This window comes from Pantherophis guttatus, chromosome 13, assembly GCF_059756535.1.
Source record: "Pantherophis guttatus breed Tessera chromosome 13, ASM5975653v1, whole genome shotgun sequence".
Lineage (NCBI taxonomy): Eukaryota > Metazoa > Chordata > Lepidosauria > Squamata > Colubridae > Pantherophis > Pantherophis guttatus.
In genome coordinates, this window is record NC_142075.1 from 11,870,739 (window position 1) to 11,884,383 (window position 13,645).

Consider the following 13,645-nt stretch of genomic DNA (forward strand, 5'->3'; position numbering starts at 1 on the left):
GTGAACTTCCCCAGCTGGGGAATTCTGGGAGTTGAAGTCCACAGGTCTTAAAGTTGTCAAGGTTGGGCACCCCAGCTCTATAGCAACAGATTTTGTACCTGGGCACTATTTTATGCCTTAAGGCTGCTGCGTAGATGGCAGGACATCTGCAGTCTTGGAGAAAGCAATATCATGCCTATCATCTGCCAAATATATTTTTTTTTATATATTTTATTTTTAAAACTTGTCAAACTGGTTTGAAACAGATATAAGGCTCATCATTCTTGGCAAAGGAGAACGTCAAGGTTTTGTATGTGGGCAGGTGTGCGGTTTTTCTTCCCCAGCGGTATTCAACACGTCATAACATTAAAACAACACAGCTGGGAAACACAATGGTTTAGTGCTGGCTCCATGCCTTGCTTGGCACGTAAACATATTTTTAATAGTATGAACATGGTTGGCATGGGTTGATACTAGAAATTAACAAGATGTCCATAAACAAGTTTCCTCAACTCTTATGAGTGAAATTGACTAAGTATGTTAAAGGACAGAAACTGTACGAATCTTCAGCTTTGGACATCTTCATACGGTGCCAAGTCACAGTTTGCTTAATTGTGATTTAATAACTTGTTGGCAGGGCCCATACCACATGCCATGTCATCAAATCATAATTTACCAACTACATTGGCTGGATTGATGTAATGTGATGATGTTATCCATTCAGTCATGTCTGGCTCTTGGCAATTCTATGAAGCCTAAATTTAACCATAATTTACATCCTGGTTCATGCCGTGGGCAAAGTTATAAGCCATGGTGGATGGGTCACGTTCATGCCACATATAGGAAGGCAAGGCAGCATTTGAACCCAGGGTGCTGAATGAACTCAACTGCATAATAGGCAGGGGTGAAATGCTCCCGGTTCGGACTGGATCGCCTGATCCAGTAGCGATGGCAGCGGATGGTTCGGAGAAAATCCCTGCCCCCCCCTTGCCCAGCTGAGCCGCGCGATCATCAGTGGCTTTTTTTTTTTCACTTTTAAAAGCATTTTTTCTATAAACTCTTCGGCCGAAAAAATGCTTTTAAAAGTAAAAAAAAAAAAAAAAAAAAGCCTCGGATGATCGCACGGCTCAGCTGGGATCGTCCGAGGCTTTTAAAAGCATTTTTTCTACAACCTCTTAAAGTTGTAGAAAAAATGCTTTTAAAAGTGAAAAAAAAAAAAAGTTGGCCGTGCCCACCCAGTCACATTACCCCCACCCCACCAAGCCACGCCCACAGAACCGGTAGTAACAAATTTTACATTTCACCACTGATAATAGGGGATCCAGACCCCAGAAAAGTGGGTCAATTAAATAACCCTAGCCCAATCGGGTATCTTACTAGATTTTCAGGGATGGGGGAGGTTGAGGGTGGCCAAATTTCTGTTTTCACAATAAACCTGCCAAGGGGGTCACTGATGCCTCCCAGACTTTCTCGAATTTGACCTGGAGAAGGAAGCATCTGCAACCTGGCGCTCTTCCAGCTGGGCTTATGTTCGTGCTCTCAGAAACCTCCCTCTAGCTGGGAGTTGCTCATCCGAAGGGCGCCAGGTTGGAAAAGGCTCAGTTGGATGCAGGCCGCAGAGGGAGCCAGTGCTGGAGAAACAACTTCCTTACTAATAAAGGAGAATATCTGTAGCTCAGGGTTGACATGAGGGGTCCTTGGTGCTCTCTGAACTTGCCTGTTTTCTTGCAGACCTCTCATTGCCCAAACTAGGTAACATCAGTGTTAGAAAGGAGGGGGGTGTATAGAGGGGGGGAGGAGGAGGAGGAGGAGGAGGAGGAGGAGGAGGAGGAGGAGGAGGAGGAGGAAGATGACTATAGAGTCCTTGGTGCTCTCTGAGCTTGCTTGCTTGTTTTCTTGCAGACCTCTCATTCCCCAAACTAGGTAACATCAGTGTTAGAAGGGAGTGGGGTGTACAGAGAAGAGGAGGAGGAGGAGGAGGAGGAGGAGGAGGAGGAGGAGGAGGAGGAGGAGGAGGAGGACTATGGAGTCCTTGGTGTTCTCTGAGCTTGCTTGTTTTCTTGCAGACCTCTCATTACCCAAACTAGGTAACATCATCAGTGCTGGAAGGGAATAGGGTGTGCAGAGAGAAAGGAGGAGGAGGAGGAGGACTATGAGGTGCTCTCTTAAGTTTGCTAGTTTTCTTACAGACATTTCATGAGCCACCCTAGGTGACATAATTAGTGCCAGAAAGGAGGGAGGTTTGTTTGTGGGGAGGAAGGAAGGAAGGAAGGAAGGAAGGAAGGAAGGAAGGAAGGAAGGAAGGAAGGAAGGAAGGAAGGAAGGAAGGAAGGAAGGAAGGAGGACAACTGTGAGGTCCTTGCTGCTCTCCCAGCTCAGCTTGTTTTCTTGCAGACCTCCCCTGACCCAAACTCGGTAACCTCATGAGGACCCAGTTTGTTGGGGACAAATAGGCTGCCTTTGTAAACCGCTTCGAGAAGACTGTAAAGCGGTATGTAAGTCTAAGTGCTGTTGCTATTGCTGTCATCAACGCTACTACTAGTACTTGTCCGAGGATGCTTAGTCTGGCGACGTGAAGCATCCTCAGACAAGCAGTGATGATATTAAGCTAGTTTGGGGGTGGGGGGTGTCACGAAATGCCTGGCTGAAAACAAGCAAGCAAGTTCGGAGAGCACCAAGGACCCCCCCAATCCCTTCCAACCCCTTCCTTTTCCCGAGCAGCCCCCCACCCTTTGCTAGGGAATGGGGAGGGTCTCCAAGGACCCCCCCATCCCTTCCTTTTCCCGAGCAGCCCCCCACCCTTTGCTAGGGAATGGGGGGTCTCCAAAGACCCCCCCAATCCCTTTCAAGCCCTTCCTTTTCCCAAGCAGCCCCCCATCCTTTGCTAGGGAATGGGGGGTCGCCAAGGACCCCCCAATCCCTTTCAAGCCCTTCCTTTTCCCGAGCAGCCCCCCATCCTTTGCTAGGGAATGGGGAGGGTCTCCAAGGACCCCCCCATCCCTTCCTTTTCCCGAGCAGCCCCCCACCCTTTGCTAGGGAATGGGGGGGTCTCCAAAGACCCCCCCAATCCCTTTCAAGCCCTTCCTTTTCCCAAGCAGCCCCCCATCCTTTGCTAGGGAATGGGGGGTCGCCAAGGACCCCCCATCCCTTCCTTTTCCCAAGCAGCCCCACACCCTTTGCTAGGGAATGGGGGGGTCTCCAAAGACCCCCCAATCCCTTTCAAGCCCTTCCTTTTCCCAAGCAGCCCCCCACCCTTTGCTAGGGAATGGGGGGGGTCTCTCATTCCGCAACAGCAACAGCAACGGACCCGCAGCAACAACTTCTTGTGCTTTGGCGCAAAGTTGCCGAGGGTTGGGAGGGGCGCCCCAAGCGGCGGCGTTTCGAACCCAGGACTTTCTTTCCCCCCCCCCTTCCCTCCCTCCCTCCCAGTTACACCCCCTGGGCTCCGCCTTTTGCCTTCGCCTTTGCCCTGCCTTGGCTTCTGCCTTTGCGCCGGCTTCGCGGCTTAACTCAACGCGGGGTGGGAAGAGCGAGCGCGCCTGCCGTGCGGAGAGATGGAGCCGCCCCGAGGCGCGTGAAACTGGCAGCGGCGGCGGCGGCGGCGCTTCTTCCTTTCATTTTCGGCGTGCCGGGCAAAGAAAAGCCGACGCCCGTCGGATTCCTCGGCCTTTTCGGCCCGGCCAAGTGGGGAGCGGGTGGGGGCGAAGAGGAGAAGCCTGGTCGGCTGGCTGGCTGGCTCCTTCCACTCCTCCCGACCATGGAAGATGTGAGTAATGCGGAGTTTGTTTGCGAGGCATGGTTTTTTTTTGTTTTTTGTTTTAAAGTTTTTTTTTTAAAAAAAGTTAAGTTTCCAGTCCTGTAGGATAGTGCGCGGCTTGGCTTGCTTTAAAGAGGAGGATGGGGGGGGGGTCCCCAAATCCGGGAGCCCTCCCCTTCCCCCCCTTTCCTCTCCAGCCTTTTTTTTTTTTAAAAAAATATATTATTATTTTAAACCCGGACTTTGTTTTTGCTCCCCCAAGTTAAACTTGGGTGAGTTTCAAGCCGAGCGGTGGGGAGGAGGAGAGGCGCTTAAGTTTTGTGTTGTGTTTCTGTGCGGGCGTATGTGTGTTTGGAAGAGTTGATGGAGAGGGAGGATGGAGGCCCTTGCTGGGTGTTGGGGGAGTGGGAGTGGGAGTGGGAGGGAGGAAAGAGAAGCGAAATGTCGGCCTTTTCTGCCTGCCTGCCAAGATTTCAGCTGACACGAAGCGGGAGGGAACTAGAAAGAAAGGAAGGAAGAGAGAGAGAGAGAAAGAGAGAGAGAAAGGAAGGAAGGAAGGAAGGAAAGAGAGAGAGAGAGGAAGGAAGGAAGGAAAGAGAGAGAGAGGGGAAGAAAGGAAGGAAAGAGCGAGAGAGAGAGGGGAAGAAAGGAAGGAAAGAGAGAGAAAGGAAGGAATGAAGGAAGGAAAGAGAGAGAGAGAAAGAGAGAGAGGAAGAAGGAATGAAGGAAGGAAAGAGAGAGGGAGAGAGAGGAAGGAAGGAATGAAGGAAAGAGAGAGAGAGAGAGAAAGGAAGGAATGAAGGAAGGAGAGAGAGAGGAAGGAAGGAAAGAGAGAGAGAGAGGAAGGAAGGAAGAAGGAAAGAGAGAGAGAGAGGAAGGAAGGAAAAAGAGAGAGAGAGAAAGGAAGGAATGAATGAAGGAAAGAGAGAGAGAGAGAAAGAGAGAGAGAAAGGAAGGAATGAAGGAAGGAAAGAGAGAGAGGAAGGAAGGAATGAAGGAAGGAAAGAGAGAGAGAGGAAGGAAGGAATGAAGGAAGGAAAGAGAGAGAGGAAGGAAGGAAGGAAGGAAAGAGAGAGAGAGAGAGGAAAGAAAGAAAGATGGGAAGGTTTGTTTTCCTGGGTGGGTGGGTGGGGGGCATCATCCTGGAAAATGGGAGGGGGGGAATGAGGGGGCAGGCGGTGCAAGGGGGGAACCATTGAGTTGTCTGATAGTCCCCCAAGTTGATAAAAGGTGTCAGGAAAAGTTTTGCTTGGCTGGCTGGGAGATGCTGCAAATTCCTTTATTTATTTATTTATTTATTTATTTTTAGTTAGTTAGTTAGTTTGTCAAACATGTAGGAGAGAAGTATAAACATGGATATGAACGCAGGAAATGGGTACGAATAAATGGGGGCAGTAGGACAGGGACGGTAGGCACGCTGGTGCGCTTATGCTCACCTCCTTTATGGACCTCTTAGGAATGGGGTGAGGTCAACAGTAGACGGTCTAAAGTTAAAGTTAGGGGGGTTTGGGGAAGTAACCACAGAGTCAGGTAGCCAGCATTGATCACTCTGTTGTTGAAGTCGTGTTTTCTGCAATCAAGTTTGGAGTGGTTTACCTTGAGTTTGTATCTATTGTGTGCTCGTGTATTTACAAAGCAGTGAGGCAATTTGAGAGGCTAATCGTGTTGGGGAGGAGGGTGGATTGGGGTTTAAATCTGGCCCTGTGTTTTGGGCAGGTAAGTGGATCAGCAAGTAGCTCTTCCTCTTTAGTAAGTTGGGAAAAGTGATTGGCATTCAGATCCGGATGTGGGGTATGGATTTGACTAGCTCTTGGGAATGCAGTGAACAGAGCTATCTAGGGTGGTTGGAGAGCCTTAAGCAGAGTCTTGGGGCGCCCCCAGGCACTCAACTTGCCTTCCCTGCCAGCAGTTTCTGTCCCATGCAATCCTGTCTTTTTGCATTTCTCTTTCGGTCCTTCAGCTATCCTGGCTGTGTTCATATAGGGCACCTTCATCTGTGTTTAAAATAATCATGGTTTATTCATTGCATCTCATTTCCTGGATTTTTTGCATAAAGGATGCACCCAGAAAACCTAATTTGCAAAATAATACAATAATAATAATAATTATCCGGGAGCCAAACTAAACTCACCTTTGGAATGTTGCATAAATGTAAGCCTGTCGGTTTTCTATTTTCTTCCTTTTTGCACTGATGGGGAAGGGAGGGTTGGACTAGATGACCTCTTGAGGCTAACATTCCAAAGATCCATTAAGACAGAGAAGAAATATAAGACGTACGAGAGGGACTGGACTTGGGGGAAGTTATGGAGCCTCGGATCCACACAATCTGCGATCCAGTACTTAAGAGCGTTTCCTATATCCTTTTCTCTAGGATGCCAGCTGCCCAATAAAATGAAATTTTGGCATCCTTTCTCTGAACTCCAGATGCCCATGGAGGTTAGGGAATTGCCACAGTTAAATGGCTGTGCCTAAAAACCAGAGGTAAAGCAACCTAAAGGGCCTTTTTCGATTAGAGTTCTCATCTCCTTTCTCTGCTGAGATCTGTAGCTCAGAAACAGCAGTGGGAAAATGTATGCAAATCTCCAGTTTCTGATTGAACCATTTACTCAACTCAGCATTTGATTTAGAAGATGCCCCTGTTCATCCTTTGCCAGTTGCCTTAGGAAGCCTGGGGGTGGGGTGGGGTGGGGGGAGGAAGATGCATCGATTTAAATTTGCATTTCTGCAAAAAAGAAAAATCTGCGTTGCTATCTTTAAAGGAAGCGGTTCTTCCTGTGTGCTTGAAAGGAATTGCTTTCTAGAAGCAATTCTAGAATGAAGCCTGGTCTAGAATCAGCGGAAAAAGGGAAGATAAGGAGGTCTCTTTTCTATGAAGCCTGATCTGACTTGTGGGAAAGTGAGGGGAGGGATGACCAGGATGATCAATAAGCAGAGAGCTTCTGGCTTAACATGTCGTGGGAACCTGGTTGAACGTAGTTTATTCAGGAACTTTACCCAACTGCAACTTTTAACACAACTCACGGCGCACATTGTACCCATTTCCTGAATTGTAACTGTTGTCTGGCTGTGCTGATGTTGCAAAAAATAGAACTTATAGAGGAAAAACTCCAAAGAGTTTGTTTCGGTCGCATCGTATTTTTATTTTTTATTTTATATTTAGCACGAGAACTTTATAGAACAGGCAAGTTCTTGTCTTGGCAAATAGTATTCCATTCTTTTCAAAAAGAATTTCCAGTTATCTTTTGTGCTTCTGAATCTGAAGTGACCCTGGACGGAGAGCAAACCATTCCTGTCTTTGACCTTAAGAGTTTAAATGATTCATTTGTGTCTCTTTTATTATTATTATTATTATTATTATTATTATTATTATTATTATTATTATTATTATTATTATTATTATTATTATTTCTGCTGTCTCTCCCCTCGTCCCCTGGTTTCTTTCTTTCTTTCTTTCTTTCTTTCTTTCTTTCTTTCTTTCTTTCTTTCTTTCTTTCTTTCTTTCTTTCTTTCCTTTCTTTCCTTCCTTCCTTCCTTCCTTCCTTCCTTCCTTCCTTCCTTCCTTCCTTTCTTTCTTTCTTTCTTTCTTTCTTTCTTTCTTTCTTTCTTTCGCTTTACAACTCTTGTCTGTTCAAATAGGATCTTGCCTCCTTCTGCCAACAACCTGTTTGCGTTCATTCTGTTAGGGCACTTCTGTCCTGGCACCACGAGCCTTTTTTTTCTTCTTCTTCTTCTGCTTGCAGGGGCTGTTCCGCACACAGGAGAAAAAAAAAAAAAGCTTTTCACAAGCCCTTCAGCTGTTCCGCCTTCTCAGAAGAGGAAACGGCCTTTTTAATGCTTTATAAGGATATGATAATGGTACGGTTTAAATCTGCTGATCTGCCTCTGTTGCTCCCCTGCCTGCCTGCCTGCCTCCTGCAAGCAGAGAGGAGAAAAGCAGATATTGAAGCTTCATGCTTAAAAAAGATCTGACATTGCTTGAGAACAGGGAGGAGATCCCAAGAATCTTGAGCTGCGATCGGTAATCCACCGGTAGCTTATTAGAGGAGCTGTGAAGACATGCTATTTAAACTAGCCTATCGATCAGTCAGATTAGAGGGACCTTGGAGGTCTTCTAGTCCAACCCTCCCTGGTCAAGCAGGAGATCCTATTTCAGACAAGTGGTTGTTCAGTCTCTTCTTAAAAGCCTCCAGTGATGGAGCACCCACAACTTCTGGTGGCAAGCTGTTCCACCGGTTAATTGTCCTCACTGTCAGGAAGTTTCTCCTTAATTCCAGGTTGCTTCTCTCCTTGATTACTTTCCATCCACTGTTTTTTTTTTAAAAAAATCTTGCCTTCAGTTGCTTTGGAAAATAAATTGACCCCCTCTTTTTTGTGGCAGCCCCTCAAATACTGAAATATTGCTGCCATGTCACCCCCTAGGCCCGTGATGGCGAACCTATGGCACACATGCCACAAGTGGCACGTGGAGCAGTATCTGCGGGCACACGAGCGTTGCCCTAGCTCAGCTCCAGCATGCATTCGTGCACCGGTCACTGATTTTCAGGCCCACAGGAAGTCAGGAAAGGGGCTGTTTCTGGCCTCCGGGAGGTTGGGGAAGGCCGTTTTTGCCCTCCCCAGGTTCCTAGAAAGCTTCTGGAGCCTGGAGAGAGTGAAAAACGGGCCTTCCAGTCCCACCGGAAGTCAGGAAATGGGCCGTTTCTGTCCTCTGAGGAGGGGAGAGAAGGCCGTTTTCGCTCTCCCCAGGCTCCAAGAAAGCCTCTGGAGCCTGGGGAGGGCGAAAAACGGGCCTACCTTGCCAAAAGCAGGGGGAGCCCGGGGGGGGGGTAATGCGTGCATGCGTGGGGGGGCAGGGTACACTGAATTATGGGTGTGGGCAAGCGCATGCGTGACCCCCACACACTCCCCCTGCTTTTGGCACACGACGGCAAAAAGGTTAGCCATCTCTGCCCTAGGCCTTCTTTTCTCTAGGCTAGACATACCCAATTTGTTCTTCATATGTTTTAGTCTCCAGGCCTTTAATCATCTTAGTTGCACTTCTCTGCAATCAGCTTGCCTTAAAACCGAGCCAGGGAATTTATTTTCCTTCAGATACCACAAACGACTCGCTCCTGGCCTTCTCTCATCATTGGCCAGGACGGATGATTGAGAGCATCTCTCAACGCTGGTGAGTTATCCAGAAAATTGCAGCTCAGCAGCATCACAAGTTTCCATTCCAACCTTGACACAAGTGGACCCATTGTCTGTCCAGCCCAGCATTGGTTTATGGTAGCTGATCATGATTTTCCCCACTAGAAAATGAACTGAAGGTGTAGCACCAGTAGGCAGGGGTGGGCTTCAAAATTTTTAGCAAGGGGTTCTCTGCCCGGTTTGCTGGGTGGGCGTGGCCATGGTGCGCGTGGTCTAGTTGGCCTCTTCCTCCATGGTGGGGGGAGTGTTTTTGCCCTCCCCAGGCTCTGGAGGCTTTTCTCGAGCCTTCGGGAGGGCGAAAATGGCCTCCCCAGGCTCCGGAGGCCCTCTGGAGGCCAGAAATGGGCCGGTTTCTGGCCTTCCTGAACTTCACTCTCCCTGAGGCTCCGCATGCACCCTGCACTTATCTGCATCCAAAACGGGCCATGTAGGGACTCCTGGGAGGGGCAGAGGGGGCAGCAAGGAGTGGGATTTGGGGATTCTTCGAACTGCACAGAATCTTAGCTAGAGGTTCTCCCGAACCCCTGCGAACCCTGCCAGTGGGCCTCTTTCCTGGTTCCCCTAACCACCATTTGCTCGATTAAACCAATTCTCTGAATTCAAACAACACGGAACCCTACCTAAACTAAGCATTGTTACTTGGATTTGCACGATTCATTAGCCTAAAACCCAGCCGGCTACTTTGTGATTCACTCTGTTGTGCAAATCCAGTCATTTCATGCAAATTATTCCTTTCAACCATTCTGCAGCAAGGGCGGGACCCAAAACGTGATTTCCTTTCCTTTCTGTTGGAGTTTTAGCTAAGACTGTAACTTGTGGCATTGCGGTGATTTTTCCAAATGAATTAACAACACCCGGTGTAAAGATCTGGCAACTGCGCCTGTATTTTGAACTTACGTCCTTGAGAACTTAAGATATAATAATAGTTACCTTGCTGGATCATTTGGTACAGTTTTATGGGGTATTTTTTTTTCCATAACTGGACAGTCAGGTACTTCTGAACAAGTTCCTGATGCTCTCGTCCTGATGTTATTGTTTGCTTTCAGCATCTGGAATATTTTTTTTTTTAATTGCCGAAGGAATAGCAGAATTTATGGATCGGTTTTACGTATTTTTTAAAACCTTCGAGGCTTAGCCCCACGCCTCTTTATTTCCTTTTTAGACGTGCTTTCTTTACGCAAAACAATTTGCTCCTTATTTCATAATGCTGTTTTTATGAGGTGTGACAACTTCATTCTGACTGCCGCGGCGTAGCCTGCCAACAGTGTGAAGAAATAGGACATCATAACAATTCTTAGGTACATTCTGTATTTCTGCAGATGTGCTACTTGGAGCCCAACTGTTCATAACTTCACAAAGCTTTCTCTAAGAAGGGCTTTTGAGGTGGTATCGGAAGGAACAACAATAACAAAAGCTGTAGCCACCAATTTCGGCTTGTGGGTGGCCTTAAGCTAATGTACAATCATAGGTGTTCCCTTTCTCCATGCTGACATCCTTCTTCTTCACTTCTGTGGGTGTCATGGAAACCGTACAAACAAACTCCAGCCTCTCTTTTAACCTAATGGTTAGAATGGGAAGGGATGGTCCTGCATTTTGACCTGGTTTATGTAACATTTCTAAGCCAGTAGGTTTCCTCACCACAGACCCTCTTTAAATACCTTTTGTGGCCCCGGGACCCCCCAAGACTTAACTCAAGATTTAAATCATAACATTTCTTGAAGCCTTCGTGAACCCCCTTTGTTGACAGGTTGAGATCTGCTCTAAGCTATGATGTAGTTTACGGGTAATCCTTGATTTACGGCCATTCTCTTACTGACCGTTTGATGTCACAACAGATGTCCAAAAAAGGGTACCTATGACTCAGATTAAAAATTCTGACTGCCGCCCCTCCCATAGTCATGTGGGATGGTCGCATTTTAAGCCCTTTGGCAACTGGCCAAAGCTGTTTGCAGGGTCCCGTGGTTGCATTCTGATGATTTCCAGGTAACATTCAGATGCCGAGCCCAGAAAGTTTACGTTATTTGAATATGTGACAAAACCAGAGGTGAAATGCTCCCACTTCGGATTGGATCGCCCGATCCGGTAGCGATGGCGGCGGGTGGTTCGGAGAATCGGTAGTAAAAATCCCTGCTCCCCACCTCCATGCCCAGCTGAGCCGCGCAATCATTAGAGGCTTTTTTAAAATTATTTTTAAAAGCATTTTTTCATTGGAAGAGATTGTAGAAAAAATGCTTTTAAAAGTTTTTTTTAAAAAGCCTCTGATGATCGTGCGGCTCAGCTGGGCATGGTGGGGGAGGGGCAGGGATTTTTGCTACCGGTTCTCCGAACCACCCGCCTCCATCACTACTGTATCGGACGATCCGGTCCGAACTGGGAGCATTTCATCCCCATGACCAAAATTCAGATGCTTGGCAGCTGATTCATATTTATGACGGTTGCATAAATATGATGCAGCCTGGGGTCATGTGATCAGCATAGTCAGTGGGGAATCCAGATTCACTTAACCATGTTATTAACTCAACCAGTGCAATGATTGACTTCTTAACCATCGTTAAATTAACAATTGTGGCCAAGAAAAGTCTTAAAATGGGGCAAAAACTCACTTAACGAATGTTCCACTTAGCCACATAAAGTTTGGGCTCAATTGTTGTTGTAACTTGAAGATTACCTGTCTTATAGATTGTATTGTTTTTTTGTTTGTTTTTTCAGAAGTCTTGACATAATACCTGTCAATTTAACTGTCAGTTTCACCAACCATACATATTTTCTTTTTATTTGCTGCTTGGAAGAAGGTTTAGACAAGGAAGAAAGGCTTAATGTAATCTGGACCTGGTATTTAGGCTTGATGTGCACACAGCCAGTGTAGGGTCAGAAAGAATTGAGTTAACGTGGCTGCATGTGTACCTCACTCCTTGCTAAAGGGGGGAGTCACGTGAATCTGTGTCATAACATGCACAGGTGCATCCTTTTCTGGTTCATTTGGACAACTACAAAAACATGAATTAGGATGAAAAAAGCCTGCAGATTCCAGCAACTGGAAATACTTCTTTTCAAAGCTGTTGCAAGCATCTATCGGTGACGTGTAGCTGGGGGTCAGTTATGCAGAAAAACGCAGTGCCATTTATTACTACAAACTAATGTGATCCTTTCACGCGAGCACCCTTGTACACAAGTTTTATTCGGGAGCAAAGCAGACAAGATATCAAGAGCTGCAGTATTTTGTGGAAGTTATTTGCAAGGCTGTCTTGCAGGGTGCAACAGCTTAAGGCCGCGTGTGCAAGTATAAGCGTTAAAAAAAAACCATCCTGTTTCTAAAAATGGCATCAAAAAGGCTTCTTTTAGAAGTCCCAGTATGCCTAAATTTGTACACAGATCTGAAGGTTACAGGAAAGACACAACTTCCGGATATCTTCAGTAGATTTCTTTGAGAGCCCTTTTCTCTAAACAAGCTATATGAGTTGACAAATGTCAAAAAGCACGAAATTTGGTTCATATCGAATTGATTTCAAATTATGGACCCGAGGTAACCTTAGGTTGTTACTAGCCATCTGGATGTTTTTGGGTTTTTTTAAAAAAAGTTTTTTATTTTTATTTCTTATACGCATATTGTACATATATGTATGTATGTATATATATATATATATATATATATATATATATATATATATATATATATATATATATATATATATGATATATATATATATATATGATCAATTATGGATAACATTCTGTTATCCATAATTGATCATATATATATAATTTTTTTCTAATGAAAGCATAAAAATAAGATATTTTAATTACATTTGGGGTTACTCTTCTACCCTCTCTTTTCCCTCTTTTCACAACAAACCTTCTTCTCCTTCTTCTTTCTTTCCCCTTCCTCCCTCCTCTCCTCTTCTACTTTCTTCCTCCTCCTCTCCTCTCCTCCTCTACTTATCTCTTATTTAACTTTCTATTATCTATATCATTTATCTATCAACTTTTATTCATATTTCTTTTCTATCCATACGTAGAATTTTTCCCATGTCTTGAAATACACCGATTCCTCTTTATCTTTTATTCTTAGCGTCAATCTATTCATTTCCGCACAGTCTAAAATCTTTTTATTACTTCACCTTCTGATGGAATTTTCTCTGTCTTCCAATTTTGTGCAAATACAATTCTTGCTGCTGTTGTTATATGCATAATTAAGTATACTTCATTTTTACTATATCTTTCTGGCAAAATACCCAATAGAAAAATCTCTGATTTTCATTCTATAGGTTTATGTAACATTTCCTCTGACAATATCTGTATTCTAGACCAATAGTTTTTTGCTTCCGTATATGACCACCGCATATGATAATATGATCCCGGCAAATGCAAACATTTCCAGCATTTGGTAGTACAGAGCCTTGATAGTATAGTGGTCTAAAGCACCCTGTTATTAAGACCAGCTGCCTGCAATTACTGCAGGTTCGAATCTCGCCAGGCTCAAGGTTGACTCAGCCTTCCATCCTTTCTAAGGTAGGTAAATTGAGGACCCAGTTTGTGGGGGCAATAAGCTGACTTTGTATAAAAATATACAAAAGGATGAAGGCTATTGCTTAGCGCACTGTAAGCCGCCCTGAGTCTCCAGAGAAGGGTGGCATATAAATCAAATTAAAAATAAATAAATAAATAAATAAATAAATAAATAAATAAATAAATAAATAAATAAATAAAAAAAATTTAGCTTAT

At 45.3% G+C, this 13,645-nt stretch overlaps 1 protein-coding gene across 2 annotated transcripts in view; it reads left to right on the forward strand.

Annotated features, from left to right (window-relative positions):
• The window catches only part of PLEKHO2 (pleckstrin homology domain containing O2), a 59,228-nt gene that overhangs the window by 8,377 nt on the left and 37,206 nt on the right, over positions 1-13,645 (forward strand). Inside the window, exon 1 of one of the 2 annotated variants that reach the window (XM_034424696.3) lies at positions 3,417-3,745. The exons of the other annotated variant lie outside the window; for it this stretch is intronic. Within the exon in view, the coding sequence (XP_034280587.2) occupies positions 3,737-3,745 (9 nt within the window). The 5' untranslated portion in view covers positions 3,417-3,736. Of the gene's footprint in view, positions 1-3,416; positions 3,746-13,645 lie in introns of those variants that run through there. 2 annotated transcript variants of the gene reach the window in all.